The 19,858-nt window shown below is 38.8% G+C and overlaps 1 protein-coding gene across 1 annotated transcript; it reads right to left on the minus strand.

Annotated features, from left to right (window-relative positions):
* Positions 1-1,079: 1,079 nt before the first annotated feature.
* On the minus strand, positions 1,080-14,342 carry LOC148759242 (ankyrin repeat domain-containing protein 26-like). The gene is made up of 5 exons (XM_088793700.1): positions 14,331-14,342; positions 9,152-9,348; positions 7,744-7,969; positions 2,841-2,886; positions 1,080-1,706 (listed from the first exon to the last, which is right to left on the minus strand). Exons 1-5 carry the CDS (start codon positions 14,340-14,342, stop codon positions 1,657-1,659), a joined length of 531 nt encoding a protein of 176 aa, XP_088649826.1. The 3' UTR covers positions 1,080-1,656.
* Positions 14,343-19,858: the final 5,516 nt, after the last annotated feature.

A 19,858-nucleotide genomic window follows, 5' to 3' on the forward strand; every position in this document is an offset into this window, starting at 1 on the left:
AGAAAGCACGTGAGGGCAAGGGCACACACTGGGAGAGCACAGTGAGGTCAACAGTGGTCACCACTCAATGTGGGGCGTTGGAATCCAAGGCAGTGAGGAGGACATGTGCGTGGGCACAGCAAGGAGATGAAACAAATAAGATACAGATGATGGGAGCCACCTTACTGCCATAAAAGGGACTTAACAGAGAGTGAAGAAAAAACCCTGTGGAATGATCCCTGTGGAATTTGACTGGAATTAGAAGAATTGGTAGGAATTCATAGTTTTCATTATATTTGATATTGAACCCACGTGTGCGTGTGTGCGTGCATTTCTGTTGACACACATAATCCCTGTTGTTCACTGAGGGAGCCCGAGAGCAACGACAACCACTAGCAACATGCACACCCACCGCATCTGGTGTCCAGATCCAGGTCTCCCGATGTCACTCTCCCCTAAGAGGATTCAGGGCTTCTATAGAAAATGTCCGATGACAGGGCTGGGGCGGACAACTACAAGATGAGCTTGGAACAACTTATCGAGAGAGGAAGGACGTGCTCAAAGAATAATGGGGACAGGTCAAAAAGATATGCTGTGAGCTTGAAATGGCTACCACTGGGCAAATCAGGAGCATTTAAGCACCAAAGTAATAAGCTTTCCTTCCTCCCTCATCTGTTTGCGTGTTTCGTTGGATGTATTGATCAATGCAGGAGGGATGACAGAATCATACTATAATCATTTGGCAACCATCAAGGCATTGATTCAGCAAGAGTCATCAATGGGTGCTCCATCTAGTGGGTGAGATTTTGAGGATTGACGATATATTTACAGAGTCTCAGGGTATCTGCACACAAGAGATAAGGGAATAACCAAGGGGAAATAGTAATTTTATGGTGGACAAACTCGGCGACGCTTCTTAACCACACGATCAAAGTCAACATTGCCAGTAACGGAACCCAGCACCTGCCTCCAGATTTGCTGCACTGGGAAGAACTCAGCATCACTTGTGTGACATTTCTGCCAAGTCGGCGTAACCAGAAGCTTCTTAATTTTAAGACTGTTTCCAAAAAACAAATCGATAAATCAATGACTAGAAAAGGTGAAAAACCTTAGACAAATTTTATTTCTGTAAGAGGACAGCTTTATGAATCTGTGTTTAAAATTATATATTAATATAATCAGATTTATGGCACTATAACAATTGTAATACATCCAAACATTGATCGTAACCATAACAGCAGATATCAAAATGATGTCTGTGAAAATTTTTAGGTTCATACACAGTGATAAATATTGGAAAATTGAAAAATAGCTATCAGTTTACACCACTGCAGTATTAATGACAACTTGGTTGTTTGGGTGTTGGATAAACAGCTAGTATTTGGGCAGCATGAGTATGTAAAACTTAACACTGCTTGTTTTCATCCACAAAATCTGCTCCAAAGCTAGTTAGACGCCAAGAAACACAGTTTGAATACTATATAGATTTTCATATACACATATGAAACGAAAATATTTTCCTTCAATAAGGATTTTCACATGCCATATGTTTAATGGGAAAGAAGGAAAATGCTATGTAAACAGCCCAGTAAAGGTGAACTATTTATATTTCAGATCATATAGTTCTTACTCAAAAACGACATATATTCTTGTGATGCATTCAAAACTAGATCATCACTAGATATTAGAGCAAAGTAGACGGTGTTCAGATTGAAGTTCAGCATCAGCTAGAAAAAAAAAGAAAGAATCATACTCTTTATCTAAAATGTAAGTATACATGTTAAGAAGAGTGAAAAAAACCTATGAAGACTCCACTACCCAATAGGAGATTACTATTACATATCACTTGCCCATGGCTGCACACTGAGTTAACTGCTCTTCCTGCTAAGTTTCAGAGCTTCTGATTGTCTCATTCTTCATTCATTTATTCAACAAGCATGTGCTAAGGTAGTACAACAAGCACTGAAGTTACAAGGTGAAGAGGACATGGTCCACCCCCGAACCATCACCTACTCTAAACTGGAAAAACAGGTGAACAGGCCATTTCCATTCAGAGTCACATATGCCATACAAATATAAAGCAGGGCATTATCGGAACACATAGAAGGGACCTCCTGGCTTAGTGTCAATATTGTCTGCCTTTTGGTGGCGGTGATACGTATGTTCATATCTGAAGGACAAGGAAAAAGCATGCCACATAGAAGGAAGAAGCAGATGCAAAGACTAGAGTGGGGAAGAACAGCGTGGAATGAGAAGTAGTCTAGTTTAGCTATCAATAGATGCTAGAGCAAAGGGGCAGACTAGAGTTAGTAGCAAGAGAGAAGGCCGAATTATTTGGCAAGAAGTAAATTGATTTGGGTGGTTTTAACCATGCAAAAGTATGTGATGTTTCTCCTGAAGGTAAAAGGTAAACCAATGACAAAGTCAATGACTGGAGGTTTAAATGTCACCGATCAGGTGACAGCTATATGGACTGTAATTGCCTAAGTATTACTAGATGAGCCTGGTTACTGGGCCTTATATCACTAGCAAAAACAGGATAGGTTGATGAAGCCCAGTTTTCAATGTGCAAGTTAAAAGTTCCATATGGGTGGTAGAGGAAAGGAAGGGGACGGCCAGAAATAAAAAGAGATACATGGACTTTGAGGTTTTCGAAAGGCTACACGTGATGAATAAATGAGGAAGACATGTATTCTTCATAATGCTTGTTTATGCTTTCAATTTTCCCACTTGCAATGCATGAGAAAATAGTTATTGTAGTATCTATTATCAAAACATGGAGAAGGATGCCAGTTACTCTTTATTGTTTATTTCAGAAATTAATGGTATCTAACTGGAATCAGTACATTTTGGCCACCTACCTTCTTCTACATCTCTAGTTATGCTTTCCACCAACTTCTGCTGCTCCTGAAATAAATCAAATCTTAGTTACAGTATTTAAGTTAAACAAGAGGCTTTAATGTAGGAATGTGGCCTTTACATAACACCTTTAAAGAGTAGACCTTGCTTGGGCATTGTGTAAATACACACAAAAGTAATCACATAAATAAAATAAATTTGTACTCATTTTAATTTAATAGAGAACATATATAGGTGATGCTGTTTAGACTAATCCGACCATAGTGCAGCTGAAATTTGTCTACTGAATACACACAATTTCAGAAGGATGAGGTGTGATCTGATTCCTACAAAGAATCAAACAAGTCATATTTTACAGTGAAAGCATTACTTTTCAATCCTTAGAAAAACAGCCCTTTATAAAACTTTAATCAGTTTTTTTTTAACTTTAATGGATTTTTTTCCTTTATGGATTTTTTATCTTAATGGTTTCTTGCACTTTTAAAATTAATCTTACAGTGTGTTCTAGGCTATTTCTCAGCATAGAACCTTAAATACATAAAATGATGATTGTGGCCCTGTCACGTCACGTGAAAATTCTGCTGGCTGCAACAATCACAAAAACTGTTTTCTTGTCTGTATTATGACTGAAACATTTATATTTGTATGGACACAAAGATTACAGGAAATCTGACTTAGAAAGTATGGCCTAGACCCAGTTTTCAAATTTAGTTTCTGATTCATGACTAAAGAATTAGTAACAACGAAAAGAATACATAATTATTTAATTGTAACTTCGTATTCTTTCTACAAATGAGGGAGGCCCAATTTTTGAAGTATTCGAGTGGTTGTAGTTAGTCTACTTAATTACGAAATGTATGGGAATATTTCAAACTCTATACTGCAAGTGTCCCAGTCTAAAGTTTTCTTATTTAATCCTTCCTTCTGAAAGGTATCCTCTCACTACATGACCGAAACGGGGCTTACAATAATGTCCAGAACATAATAGACAGTGTGGTGACAACGATAATATGACATCCAATGCCTTTACAAATTCAGGGGTGAAGACAAATCTGTTGGCCATCATGGTTTCCAATATTTGCAGAGACTGTTTTCCATAACACCTTTTTGTCAATAGCTTCATAGAAGGGGCTTATAAAATGAATAATGTGACAACATTACTAGACGGCCTTGTAAAAACAACAACGCAATACCAGGTGAAGGGAGAGGCCTGTCATGAAACAGTTTTAATTCCAATTAATCAACAATATATAAAATGCAAATCACATTTTTCTGTGACTTGAATTAGGGAACTGCAAATGTAACGTTATTTTCTTTTCCCCAAAGCCCTTTTCCTAGATATTTACTTCGATTATCTTTATGTTTATTTGTAGGTGAAGATTGTGTTCAGATAGTAGAAGTAGCTTGTAGTCCAATATTCAGAAGGAGAATGCTTCTGCAAGTTTATTTATACCTTTCCATTACTCAAAAATATAGACAGGTGAGAAAATTATACACAGGAAAAGAATGTATCCACGAACTTTAATTCAAAGGAGTTTCACTAGAAGGGTTTTCTCATAACTGGTACTTCTCAGACTCTGTCCCATAGAAATCTAAGGTTCCACTGGGGACCCCGCAGGAACACAAAATCTCAGAGTCTCCATGTCTCCGTTAGCTAGGCAGCTCTACTTGTCTATATTTTATATCATATAGTTTCGTTCAAAATTTTTTTTAAAGACTCGTATTAGACTGAAAAATAAATATTTTTGAAGTCAGAAAGTCACTGATTTAGTCAAAGTCCGTAATTGTACAATCAAGCTCAGAGAGATCAGAGGTCACCTGAGGTCACAAAACCAATGAGCTGCGGGCCAGGAATGGGCTTTAGGACTTCTTACTGAGGCTAGAGTAACATGCCAGCTACTTCCTCATATTCAGGAAATTGCCATCAATTTCTGACTCAGACAAAATGAATACCTAAAACTTTGTCATGTAGTTCAACAATACTGAGGCATGAGAAACAAAATAGTAACTTTCTAAATAATTGGAAGCTTTAAAGTCATGAAAAAAAATAAGGAAACTGAGACTGATATCAAAACTCCGATTAATAGCAGTCAATACACTCAATATATAAAGCACAAACATTTCTCAACACAGGACCGAGAACTTGAAGGAGAAAATCTTTAATGATAGAAAGCAAACTCGAACTGAGGAAATTCTTCCTTAAAGGAACCTTTCTTTTCCTGAAAATAAAACTTGGTTGACCGATATCAACCAACAAATGCGTTAACCATGTTGTGGTAATCTGTAGCAAGCAAAACTTATACCACAAAAGAGATTTCTCTTTATCTCCTAGCACACTTCTGTCCAACCTCACATCATCACAGCTGGACCATAAGTCTTTCCAGCATTCTGTCGTGATTGGGAGACGTATCTCTGTATCTTGACGGAGTAGCGCTTTTTCATCTCTCTTAATCAGGCTTGCACGATTGGGCAAAACAACGCCCCACAGGGGGATAGTGGCTAACTTGGAAAAACGGTATTGAGTTTAAAATAAACCATTTCTCGTTTATCTAGAAATACTGAAAAACTAAACACATCTTTCCTACCAAAAATTAATTAAAGAAAAAATGTCCACAAGCATATTCTCTTGCATAGCTTCTGCATTTACACTCTTTCATCTTCTGATTTTTCTGGAGACGACTAAAGAGACCATTTGAAGTATGTATCATGCTGAACAACTTACAAAACATTAGACATACACTTTCCTTTTGTACCCAGTATTCCAATGTCAGCACTTCGAAGCACTGAGATCCTATACGACCAAAAGGCTATCTCAAAATACTTGGCTCTGCTATGCTATGTTATGATGAAATTAAATGAAAAAACAAGGTTGAAACCTCATTTAGCACAGGCCTATGCTGTTTTGCTTGTCATTAAGCGGGCCATAAAAATACCATCAAATTACAAACCAATCTGCATTGACAGAAATGGCTATCTTAGAAGGTGATGTCAACATTATGGCAAATGACACAACAACGTTGCATCTCCTCTAACATCTATAACTAGTTGGACATCTCTAGCCCAAAAGAGGTTCCTCTGTCCCACACACTAGGATGCCTAAAAGATCCCACAGCCGTAAAGGGAAGGAGGGTGTATGGGAAGTGAAAGGGAGGCAGGATGGGGGGAAGGACAGGAACAGGCCCACACCTGGTTCCAGGTGGACAGGCTGAGCCTGAAGCCCCAGCAAAGGCAGTAGCAGTGGAGGGGTTGGGGCGCAACCCCCACATCACAGCCCAGTGGAGGGTAAGAGGGGCAGCAGCAGCATCCCCCCACCTCCACAAGAATCCCAACCCTCCCCAGTTGCAGCAGTGCTGGCACCACCAGAGACCAGTAGCAGCAGCAGAAATACTTCTCCAGCCTCCAACCACAGCACAGTCCTACCAGGGCCACAGGGAACCAGGTGAGCTCAGTGGGCTCAAGACAGGCTCTCCTCAACCAGCGCTTTCCCCTGTTCCCTCCCAAGGTGCTGGTGCCCAGCGAACGTCGTGATCTGGATACAGCGGCAACACCCATCATGCTGGTCACCCAGGCCAGCACTCCCACACTCACAGCTAAGCCCCCACACTTGGACCCCCTAGGCACAAGTAGCACCAGTGAAAGAAAACAGAAACTGTGCTATTGCATCAGCTACTGAAAAACAAAACAGAGACGTCTAATTATCTACCTGCTGAATTGCTCACATCAAAATGTACATCAATAAGAAAGTGTTCACTACTTCAAATGAGCCTGCAGAGGAACAAGCCATCCAGCAGCATGAACAACCAGGGTAACAGGGTAACACTGAGACAACGACACTTCTCCAGAAACCAAGTCAAAGTCACGAAAGATTGTGATCTACGTGATAGAGATTTCAAGATAGCAGCCAGGAAGAATCTCAATGAGATACAAGAAAACTCACGAGGCAGTTCAATGAGTTCAGGAGCAAAATTAATGCACAGAAGGACTACTTTACCAAAGGTATGAGAACTATAAAAAAGGTCCAAACAGAAATCCTGGCTCGGTGAAGAACTAAAGAAATGAGATCAAAATGGACATTTTAATAACAGTATTGCACAAAGAAAACAAGTTGCTAGTAACGACCCCATTTCATTGCCATCTCAGTCATCAATTATTCAAGTGATGCCAAGATATACAGATATAAGTGAACTTCATTTTAAAAATTCAAATATTTGCTCAATTTACCTCTTTCGAAAATGTACTGTGGCTTAGCAAGACATTTTATTTTATTATTACTTTTTAAGCAAGACATTTTAAATCATCAAAATAAAAATGCTATAAGTAAAACAGAAATTAAGGATGTACTATCATGTAAAAAGATGACAACTTTTAACTTAGAAAGAGAAGTTAATCTTTCCAGGGTTACAAGTTTGCCGAATTCATAAAAAGGATTTACCTCGGTTTCATTGAAATAAGAAACATCCACATTTAGTTAGTAAATGTCAATCATTCACTTACGCTTAGGGATGGCGAAACTGGGCTGTAGGAAAACTAAAATTGTTATAAACCATCGCCAAATTAAAAACAATGCAGAAGTAAGCCAAAGCATCTCAAAGCATACCGTTCGTTGTTAGGTAGTAATATTTCATTTGTAAAATCTAATTGAAAAGCAGCTTTTCCAGAAATTTAAAATGTGTCAGTTAATTACATTTATTGAATACAGTTAATGACAGGTAGCTCTTAAAACATGGGAGATGCAGGGACTTACAAAAGATGGTAAAATTTCTGTCCATTCTACATTAGCACACACAATTATGCCCTTTACGTTGTGTGCATTAGTCAATGAAACAACTCAGAATCTCACCAAGTTAAGAACAAGAATTACATCACAAATCTGAAACCCAAAGGAAAGAAGGTAATATAACTAACCTTCATCAAGTTGGTGCACGTGCCATTATTAGAAGTCTGTGGGGCTGACGTAGCAATCACCAACTGCTCTCTTGGAGCGAGACTTCCTTGAGGTCGGAACCAATCATTTAGCCTTCCAACACAAGGGAGGTGCAGGTCTGGCCTCCTGGGAGCCGTGCTGAGTAAAGAGTTCTGTGGTGCATTCATGAGAAGCTGGGTTCTCATCTCTGCCAGCGTGTCCTTAATCCTGTGAAGATTGTAAGAGCAAAGACTTAGTATTTTATTTTTTCCTTAATGATTTGCAGTTTTTAATGTTTCCATAATAGTAAGTGGAATTGCCCATGAAACGAACACTGAAAATATGTCAGGGCAGACCTACCAAGTACAAGGATATGTTTCAAATTGTTCTAAACAGGTACATATGTTTCTGTGGGGAAGCCAGGCTAAGAAGTAATTCAAAGTAGGGAGGGGAGGAAAAGGCCTATCAGTGATGTTGACGGCTTAACAGATAATACTTTCTGCCTTCTGGAATGGCTGAACCCATAAGATTCTTGAGGATTGCTAAGAGACATACATAGTAAACAAGTTTAGAAATTTGTTGAAATCCCACAAAGCTATTTTCAAGCATTTGCTTTCACTGCCCTTGGGTAATCCCCTCATTACCCTGAAGAAATTAACCATTTGGCACTGAGGCGTCATTTAGAACAACAGCCTCTGGGGGAGAACAAGAGAGCCTGGTTGGTGACCATACTGAACTGAAACAGCTCCAGGGCCATGTAGCTTATGACACTGTTACCAAGGCACTGGAGGTGGGATCTGCCCTTTCTGTCTTCCACACACCCCCTCAGGCTGACCACCTTATTTTTATAGCCACTTAGTCAGTTACACTACCCTTCACCCCTATGTTAACCTTCTCCTATATTTCACATGTATGCCTCTGTGTACATCCAAAAGACTAGAAAAAACAACTTGTCCGAAAGCGACCTCTAGAGACAATAACACAGCACAATCGAGAAAGTACATTTACCAAGTGCCAGAATATGCAGAGTACTTAACCCTTTGGGTTTAAGTTGTTATCTTATAATAAATAGTTACCTCATATTTAGGGGAATTCTGACAAGAAATTTTATAATAAATAGCGCTGTCTGAATCATAAAGCTTCAAAAACGCTTTGCTCAGAGACTGGTAGATCAGATTAAGGCTATGAAAAGCGTGAGAAGGAAAAATACAGTCATGTAAAACCACAAATGGGAGAGATGCATCCTGAACTAACATTTTAAAAGTGATTTATTCACTAACATCATTTTCCAAAATTATGCTATTTAGTAAGCTTTCACTTCCTATTAATCTCGGGAATCTGCCTGGATAAAAAGTAGACTTTAGAGGCAAATTAATGAGCTCGATTGATTTTCTCTTTGTTTGGACTTACTTGTTTAGTTTCTTTTCCAAAGATGCTGTAACTTTTAATTCCTCTAGGTAGAGGCGCTTACATTCTTCCAATTCTATTTTAAAATGTTTCGCTTTGGAGAGTTCAGATTCCAGACGTTGAATTCTGACCTGCAGACGTTGAATTCTGTCACCACGGTCATTTAACGGGTCTACGTTTTCTTGACATGCTGCTTGTTCCTAAAGCCAACGGAAAGGATACATTTTAAAAATAATTATAACCTGAATAATTATAGTCTATTTGTATTCTTTAGTTTTAAGTCAATGATTTGGAGGGCAATTTAAATGTGAAAAAAGCTGAAGTTTAAAATACTTATCATCAATATGGAATGAAATACATCTGAATTATGAAAATATTTCGAATCATCTCATCTGACTGTTCCAATAAGAGAATCAATTTGAAATTTTAAAAATTGAACAATATGACTTAATACTCTAAGAGTATGGTGCAGTTTTTAAATCACCCTTTTTCTTTATTTCCTAATAGTCTCGTTTTATATCAACTGGCCTTAAAAATAAAATCATTTTCCACAAAGAATGATTCTCAAAGATCAACTGAGTGATAATAATGATGGGAACTGAAATATCAAGAAGGAGAAGCAAATCCCACCTTAGTTCCAGAAATCTGAAAATAAAAAAGTAACCGCTGTGAACGGAATAGGGGAATGACGTACAATACGTATATCCCAACGTCATCTGCAGTGAAATGAATTAAGGCATGGTAATCAGTGAATTAACCTGTAAAAACAGATTTAAAAAATGTTTTCTACTACATCCTGTCTTGCTCAGTCTTCAATATCCCAGAATTTTTAGTGTTCTGCTTCACGCTTTTCTACCTCACTCGTGACTATATGAATTTTGAGGCTCAATAATTTTTATCTCCACTTCTTTTTATTCTCTAGTTTTTCACATGACTTTTGTACTCCTTTCAGAGATAATAACTCCTGTTAAGATTGATTTTCTTTTTTTTATAATTTATTTTTAAAATTTATTGGGGTGACAATTGTTAGTAAAATTACATAGATTTCAGGTGTACAATTCTGTATTGCATCATCTATAAATTCTGATGGGTCTGGTTAGGATTACAATCATTGTAAGTAGCACTTGACTTGTAGATATCAAATTTTTGCACATCCCGTTTATTTTTCTTTCATTTGATATAAATATATAATACAAACATACATAAGGACATACATATACATATATATGTGTGTGTATATATGTATGAACATATAAATATAAATATATATACACACATATAAATAGGAGAAATGTAAAGGATCTGCATGTATTAATTGCCGACCAATAGTATCATTACTATTCATTCTACTATAGCCTTCAGGGGTTGTCCCAAAGAAATGTTTTTACATCACTTCAATCTGACGCTTTCAAAATTCTGTGTTTTTCTGTTGTGTATTTACACTTTATTTGAATTTTTTCTTTAACAGTGAATGAGTGTTCTACATGCAACAATGCGAGGAGGTAGGATTTTATGGATTTCTAAAATTGCATGTTAACTAAGAGACTGCAGAGAGAAGCCAGTAAGCTTTAATGAGTGTTCTGCTCTGGATTAGACCCTGTACTATGTGCCTAACACTGGTTCTCTCAGGTCGTCGGCACAGTAACTTTGCAAAGGAGCTGTGCTGTTCGGCCTGGTTTTTATTCATTAGACGTGTGTGGTTCCGGGAGGTGGATTAATTGACCCCTGTACCATAGTTACAAGTGGCTGACCCGTGATGTGACCTTCAGCCTGCTTGGCTTCCCAAGTCCCTTCTCTTGTCCCTCAGCCTGTACTGAGAAGTGCCTGGACAGGTCTGGATTCAAGGTTCAGGTGCAAGTCAGGTGGACTCAGAGAGTCCCGTTTAGTGACGTGTTAACACTGATTGAGAAGTGTCCTCCCAAGCCCAGTGAGCGCAAGCTCTTGTGTTAATGTACTCCACAATTGCAGCAGTCTCGAGAACCTTGTTTTCACCATCAGTGTTGAAGGCAGATCTCAGTTCGCTGTGGCCACAGAACCACAGGTTGTGCATAAGCAAGACCTAATCAGGCAAGTGTTTTCAGGTATAATGCGATGTAGCCTTCTTGGGACGAATCGTTGTTCTGTAAGTGAAGAACATGTGTGTATAGATCATGTTGTGTTACTGCAGCACAAATTGAGATGATATTTCCAATTGATTTCTCTACTTACTGATGTCTCAGCCTGTGTTTCTCTTCTGGCTGGTACCTTTCCCTTGTTCTAGGAAGTTCTTTCCTTTTTTCCAGAGTCTTTCTTCCTTCTTCCATGACTTTTCTTGATTTTTTACCTGTGTCTTTGCTTTTCTCGGGGTTTTTTTTTTTGCTGTTCTGTTACTTTTTTCCACTTCTGCCAGCTACGTGTTCTCCATTTTTCTAGACAGAATCAAAAGGACATAGAATTCCAGGTGTTGAAGGGATGTTAGCAATTAATTATTCAAACACCCCCTAGTACTTCATGCTGCCATTAATGTTTTGGTCAAGTGGTTGATCACATGAGTTTGAACTCAAAGAGATTATGTGACTTATTTGAGTACAGTGAGTGATGAACTGATATTAAATGTAGGTGTCTAAGCCCAGTACACTTTCTTCTTTATCATCGTTTGGATGAGTGTTTTAATAATGGAAAGGTCTAGTGACTGCAGTGGAAGAAGATAAGAATGGAATTAGCAGTTGAATCCAAGTTTCAAGAGGAACAACACAGGTTGGGATAGGAATAAGGCTTTTAGAGCAGAGATTAGAGATCAGATAAGGGAAAAGAGATCAGAATAGTAGGGTATGACAAGGTAAAGAGAAATTACAAGAAGGAAGGACACAGGATGTTGGTAATCGTCTAAAAAAGCAGATTAAAATAAGGGGTGCAAGAGCGTCCTGAAAATCTTGCTGCTTTTGTTTGCTAAATTGGAAAAGTAGCAAAATGTAAGTTTTGTATCAAAACACATTATACTAATTTGAGCCCTTGGAAACATTCTCTTAATAGCAAGTAGGAATGTGGAATCATCCACCTGCACCCCAGCTTACTTAGGGGGCTTATGTCCCTCGAGTGCTAAGGCACTGGAGATTGCTGAACTACATAGATCACTCGCCCAAGGCAGGTGTCTCGTCACCTCCACCTCTTTTCCCAATGTGCTAATGTCCTTCTCATGGATATGGAGGGTTGGGCAGAGATAGGACTGATTGTGAAAACAGTAATGGAGTTGGGTAGGTGGTAACATGACTATGTTGGGAGTGGATGACTGAGGCTCCACTTAGCTTATTTTCCAGGAACAGGGAAATGGAGAACTCCTACTGTGGGTCATTTGAGCCCATCCTTGTTTCAGGAGTCTATGCCTTCTTAGGCTGAAGTTTTTGAGGTTGGAGATTTCCAGGATGCTGTGAGGACAAGTGGTCTGGGAGTGGGGAGGCTAAGAACATACATATTTGTTCTTTGACTGTTGTACGTGTAACTTGCAAACATTTCACACATTTCAGGGAACTGATTGTAGTGTTTCAGGGTGAAAGGAATGAATGGCGCGATTTAATAACTGCTTTCTACGTTAAAGAAGCAAGACTGCCATTTTTGACTGACGCAGATTAATCTTTGAACCAGGGACAGACCATGGAGAAGGGTCAGTGTATCTTTCTACCTTGATTTAGGTCCTCGCTTTTGTCCCAGTTCAGGTTCCAGTTATGTCAGCTATTAGTTGCGTTTCAATTCAGTCTTCAGGACTTTTGGTGAAAACAAGGTACTCTCAGGTGTTGCCAACATATTGGCTGTCATTCTTTGTTACAGAAACTTAGAGTGTATCTTCATTAAATATTGCATGAGTTGGGAGTGGTGGAGGCAGAAATAGGTAACTAATAGCTTTTCTAGCACATCATACAAATTTTAATCATATCAAGAAACTTCATTTCATATGCAGATAGCTGACCTTTTACACCCTTTGTTGTTGTTGCTTTTGTCAAGAAATGAACTCACTTGTTTTTGTTGTGTGTCTTGACCCTAAAGTGTTTCCTGCGAATCTTGCAAGAATGATTCATGGTCTGTATCAGAGGAATGGCTCGTCGATGTTCATACCAAGGTAAAAGGCTCCTGTGTGAAATTAACTGTTTTGCTCTGAATTTAGTTTTGTGTAGCAATGACTTGTAAAATTTAGTTGTGGTCTACCTATCATTGTTTTGTTTGTCATGGAAAATTCTTCAGCATGAACCATTTTATAACATGTGACCATTTGGCGCTGCATTGTTTTGTTGTTGTTTTTTTAACTTCAGTAAGTATCAAAGATGGGGGCTGAGAAAAAGAAGGGCTGGGAAATGTATAGTGATAGTAAAATAGGGAATATATTTAAATGTCTTCATATTATTGAAGAGTACATGTTTTGCATAAAATAATAACCAATTTGAAAAACAGAGAATTTTTTTTTTCAAGTTTTGTGTTTTAATGGCATATTTGATTAGATGGTATTTGATGCGTGGGCTCCTCGGCCCATGTAATCAAGAGTGACACAGATTTTCATTCAACTGATATTCTGACATACTCCATCGTCAAATCAACACTTGTTGAGTACCTATTCTGTAACAAGCACGATCTCATTTACTTCTCAGAATAGCCTTGGCAAGGAAGGGAATCCTCATCTTCAGAGATAAGGAAGTGGAGACCAAGTCAGTCTAGGTAGCATGTGTTGCAGTAGCCAGGGAGAAGGTTGAGGGTTTGATCCAAAATGCACTTGGCTCCAAAGCTCATGATGCTCTTGTCTGCTCCCTATAAAACGTGTCCGTGAGGTCCTGTGCCCATTGTCCATGATGCATTGACCAAAGTAAAGAAAGGATCCGTGTCTGCAAAAGACAGGGTGCTTTCTTTACTCTGGTCAAAAGCAGAGATTCTTAAAAACCGTGTAATAAAATATCAAGCTTCAGAAAGTTTTTAGTTTTCTTTATAAATGTAAAATGTTTCATTTCTGTTACAGTTGACATTCAATATGATGTCAGCCTCAGGCGTACAGCATAGTGGTTAGGCATTTATATAATGTGTAAACTGGTACTCCGATTAGTGTGGAATCCCTGATACCCTACTTAGTTATTACAATGTTATTTCCTGTATTCTGTGTGCTGTCCTTGACAGCTACATGACTGTTTTATAACTGCCAATGTGTACTTCTTAATCCTTTTACCTTTTCAAGCATCCCCCAACACTCCTCGAATCATGCCACGATCAGTTAGTTCTCTGCATCTATGAGTTTGTTTCTCTTTTCTACGTTTATTTATTTTTTTTACGTATCACCAATAAGTGAAATCATATGGTGTTTGTGTTTCTCTATCTGACTTATTTCACTTCGAATAATACCCTGTAGGTGCACGCACGTTGTCACAAATGGTAAGATTTTATTCTTTGTTACAGCCAAGTAGTATGTTGTTGTATATATGTAGCACTTCTTGTTTATCCAAGACGATGGATACTTCGGTTGCTTCTTTATCTGGAGTATTGTAAATAATGCGACAAGGACCATACAGATGCATACATGTTTTCAAAGGAGTGTTTTGGATTTCTGCGGAGAAAAACTCAGAAGTGGGATTGCTGTGCCACATGGTAGTTCTATTTTCAAAATCTTGAGGAACTTCCATATTGTTTTCCATTGTGGCTGGCCGGATTTGCGGTCATACCAACAGTGCACGGGGGGTTCCCTTCACATCCTCACCAACACTTGTTGTTTGTTGATTTATTGATGATGGCGATTCAGACAGTTGTGAGGTGATAGCTGATTGTGTTTTTAATTTGCATTGCTCTAATGATTAGTGCACTGAGCATGGTGTCGTATGTCTCTTGGCTATCTGTGTGAGCTCTTTGGAGAAAAGCCTATTCAGGTACTCTTCTGATTTTGTAATTGCATTGTTTGTCTTTCGGTGTTACGTTTTCTGAGTTCCTTATATGTTTTGGATATCAACCCTTTCTCTGATATATGATTGGCAAACATCTTCTCCCATTCGTCTGGTCGTGTTTTCATTTTGTTGATGGTTTCTATTGCTGTGCAAAACTGTTTCAGTTTGATGTCATATATATGGGTCTTGAAGTCCTATCCATTCAGCCACGTTAGGTCGTCTCTGGAGCATGTAACGTATTTGTATTTAAAGTAATTGTTATACGTATGTAATTATTGCCATTTTATTTTCCATATTTCTTCTCCTCCTCTTCGTCCTCATTCTCCTGTTTCTCCTCCTCCTCCTCTTTCTTTTCTTCCTTCTTCTCCTTCTTCTCTTTCTCTTCCTCCTCTTTCTCCTCCTCCTCCTCCTTCTCCTTCTTCTTCTGTGTCTTGTTCTTTTTTCAAGTTGTCGTTTCACATTTCTTGTAATATTGGTTTGTTGTTGCTGAACGCCATCATCTTTTTCTCTGGCAAGTTTTTACCTCTCCATTGATTCTAAACGAGAGCCTTGCCAGATACAGTAATAGTCATCTTGGTTGTAGATTATAGCTTTTCATCACTTTCAATATTTCTTGCCAATCTCTTCTGACTTGCAGATTTTCTCTTGAGAGATCACCTGACAATCTTATGCGATCTCCATTGTACATGACTAACTACTTTTCTCTTGACGGTTTTAATATTCTCTCCGTGTCCTAACCCTTTGGAATTTTAATTATGATATGTTTTGGTGTGGGCCTATTTGGGTTCATTTTGTTTGGAACTTTTGTGTTTCCTACGCTTGTGTGTCTATTTCCTTCTCCAGGTTAGGAAAGGTTTCCATCATTATGTATTCCAATAGGTTTTCTTCCTTTTTTTAATTTATTACGGTGACAATTGTTAGTAAAATTACATGGATTTCAGGTGTACAATTCCGTATTACATCATGTATAAATCCCATTGTGTGTTCACCACCCAGAGTCAGTTCTCCTTCCATCACCATATATTTGATCCCCCTTACCCTCTCCTCCCAACCCCCACCCCCTTACCCTCTGGTAACCACTAAACTATTGTCTGTGTCTATGAGTTTTTGTTTCTCATTTGTTTGTCTTGTTCTTTTGTTGTTTTTGGTTTATATACCACATATCAGTGAAATCATGTGATTCTCTGCTTTTTCTGTCTGACTTATTCGCTTAACATTATACTCTCAAGATCCATCCATGTTGTCACAAATGTTCCTATATCATCTTTTCTTACCGCTGAATAGTATTCCATTGTGTATATGTACCACAACTTCTTTATCCATTCATCTATCGAAGGACATTTTGGTTGTTTCCATGCCTTAGCCACCGTAAACAAAGCTGCAGTGAACACTGGAGCACACATGTCTTTATGGATAAATGTTCCCAGATTTTTGGGGTAGATACCCAGGAGAGGGATTCCTGGGTCATACGGTAATTCTATTCATAATTTTTTGAGGAACCTCCACACTGCCTTCCATAACGGCTGCACCAGACTGCATTCCCACCAACAGTGTATGAGGGTTCCTTTTTCTCCACAGCCTCTCCAACACTTGTTAGTGTTTGACTTGCTGATGATAGCCATTCGGACTGAAAGAAATTGAAGAAGGCACAAAGAAATGGAAAGACATTCTGTGCTCATCGATTGGAAGAATCAACATAGTTCAAATGGCCATATTACCCAAAGCAATATACAGATTTAATGCAATCCCCATCAAAATCCCAATGGCATTTTTAAAGAAATAGAACAAAAATATCATCAGATTTGTTTGGAACCACAAAAGACCCCGAACAGCCAAAGCGATCTTAAGAAAAAAGAACAATACTAGAGGTAAGACACGCCCTGACTTTAGCTTGTACTACAGGGCTACAATCATCAAAACAGCATGGTCTTGGCAGGAAAACAGACACAGAGACCAACGGAATAGACTTGAGAACGCAGAAACAAAACCACTTAAATGTGGACAGACAATTTTGACAAAGAAGCTAAAAACATACAATAGAGGAAAGACAGCCTCTTCAATAAGTGGTGCTGGGAGAATTGGATAGCCACGTGCGAAAGAATGAAACTGCACTGCTATCTGTCACCATGTACCAAAATTAATTCAAAATGGATCAAAGACTTAAGCATAAGACCTGACACAATAAACTGCATAGAAAAAAACATAGGTACTAAACTTATGGACCTTGGGTTCAAAGAGCATTTTATGAATTTGAGTCCAAAGGTAAGTGAAGTAAAAGCTAAAATAAACGAATGGCACTATATGAAACTTAAAAGCTTCTGCACAGCAAAAGAAACCATCGACAAAATAAAGAGGCAACCAACTGAATGGCAGAAGATTTCTGCAAACAGTGCCTCCGATAAGGGACTAATCTCCAAAATATTCAAAGAACTCATGAAACTCAACAACCACTAGGTTTTCAATTCGTGCTCTCTCTCCTTCTTCTCCTTTCGATAGCCTTACGAATGTTGTTACACTTGATATTGTCCCAGACATCCCTGAAAGTATTTTCTGTTTTATTTATTTTTTATTTATGTTCATTTTTTTTCTGTTCTGATTGGGTGTTTTCTGCTACCTTGTCTACCAAATCACTATTGGAACCTCTGCTTCACCAAATGTGCTGCTGATTCCATCTATAAATTATTCATTTTAATACTGTATTTTTCATTTCAGACTTTTTTTTTAAGGATTTCTATGTCTTTTTTATATTTGCTGTCTCTCTGTTGAAGTTTTACTTACTTTATGGATTCTTCCCCTAATTTCATCTCACATCCTTATAACTAGTATTTTAAACTCTGTATCTGGTATATTGCTTGTGTCCATTTGGTTTACCTCTTTTTCTAGAGTTTTGTCCTGTTCTTTCATTAGGGAAATGTTTCTTTCTCTCTTGTTTGTTCACTGCCTCTGTGTGTGTGTTTTTATGTATTATGTAGATCTGCTAATTCTCCTCATCTTGGCAGCATTGGCTCATATAACAGGTGTCCTGTGTGTCCAGTGCTACAATCTCCCTGGTCACCGGAGCCAGGAGTTCCAGAAGCTCATGTGGGTGGTGTGTGCCCTCCTGTTGTACTTGAGCCTTATTGCTGTTGGCGCATCAGTGTGTGGAATTGACCCTCAGGACGACTGGCTGTGACTACAGTAGATGAGCTGATGTGTGTGGGCTGACGTCACAGAGTGGGATCGGCTGTAGCAGGGCTCAGTGTCTGCTCAGTCCATGGCTTGGGCGTGCCATTTGTGGAGCTAATTGGGTGTTGTTCTGGTGTTGCTGAAGCTGATCACCAGGTGTGTTGGATTTGGGGCCTCTTGGGAGGGGCTGTGGGGCAGGCCCAGGTCAGCTGCTGCTTGTGCCCAACCCGGAGCCACCCAGTGGAAGCCAGAAAGTGACCTACTCTTGGTAGCTGCCTTTGTGGGTTTGGAGGCCCCTGGGAGAGGCTATGCTGTGACGCAAGACAGGATGATGCATAGGATACTAGAAAGAAACAGAGGTCCTCAATAGCAGCCTTAGTGACTGTCTTAAAACAGAATTGTGATGATGCAACACTTCTGCTTACTGAATGACTCCCCATTATGTGAGGGTAAAATTCATATGCTATCATGACACGTGCCTTCTTTGATTTGGATTATACTAACAGTAATCAGCTGAGCGCTGTTTTAATACAGGACAACTGTCTTGTTCAATTAAAACAGCATGCATTGAGTATCTTGATAGGAACCATACTTGTAGTAGTACAAGTACAAAGTAATGGTGAGCTGATGCGAGGTGACAGCTGTTGAAAGAGATAAGAAAGGTGTGATCTTCTGATATAGGCAACTGCAGCCTAATGGTATATGCACTGTGTTTGAGGAAAGAACAGAATGGAATCCTGGATGGGTAACTCAATAGCTACAGAATCTTGGGAATAGTATAAAACACGTAGGCTTCCAAGTCATAAGGAATCAGTTGGGTTCTGAAGTGAAGTTTACCTAAATGCTAAAGAATTATTCCAGCTCGAACTATGCCCAAATGCATGATATTGTGCGTTCTGTGGATGTGTAAGTATCCTAATGAAATTCAGAAAGGAAGAATTTGGATTGTAGGGTTTGTTTGTAACTCGGAACTTTTAAGCATAATGTCTGGGACATCAAAGTATTATTATATTTGTATTGTCAAATAGATCTGCAAGGAACTTTTCTATGGTAGGAAAAGCATGGTGAATACTAATAATATGTTGGATTACACTAACAACAATTTGGCTGAGCGCTGCTTTACTATGTAACAACTGTCTTGTTCAGTTAAAACAGCAGGCATTGAGTCACTTGATGGCAACTGTACTTGCAGTAATAGAAATACAATGTAATGATGAGCTAATGTGAGGTGACAGCTTTGGAAAGAGACAGGAGGAGTGTGATCTTCTGATATAGGCAACTGCTGCCTCCTGGCACAGACACTGCGTTTGACGATAAGAACACAGTAGAATCCTGCATGGGTCACTTACTAGCTGTGGGATCTTGGGGCAACTCCTTCTTAACCTGTCGGATGTCAGTGCCCTCATTTGTCATAATGGTACTAATGACTACCTTTGAGGTATGTGGAATGCACAAATGTGGTAACAAATGTGAAAACACTTCGAAAACTGTAAAGGGTGCTATAGAATGTAAAACACAATGATCACAGTGAGATGCAGCGACTTATTAAATATCGGGGACACTTTTTGTAAACCTGTAAGACAATCAAATGGCAGTAGTGTCAAGAACAGAGTGGAAAAGTTAGAAGGGGCATGTGGATTTCTAACCTGGGGGATGT

Source organism: Rhinolophus sinicus, chromosome 1, assembly GCF_057876585.1.
Source record: "Rhinolophus sinicus isolate RSI-liver-muscle chromosome 1, RSI-T2T, whole genome shotgun sequence".
NCBI lineage: Eukaryota > Metazoa > Chordata > Mammalia > Chiroptera > Rhinolophidae > Rhinolophus > Rhinolophus sinicus.

Bases quoted from the DNA above. Each gene is read 5' to 3' on its own strand.
- LOC148759242 (XM_088793700.1), bottom strand. The intron at 7,970-9,151 runs GTAAGTCCAAAC...CAATCTTCACAG, and splicing joins TTGGAAAAGAAACTAAACAA to GATTAAGGACACGCTGGCAG. The intron at 2,887-7,743 runs GTTAGTTATATT...GATTTATTTCAG, and splicing joins CGTGCACCAACTTGATGAAG to GAGCAGCAGAAGTTGGTGGA.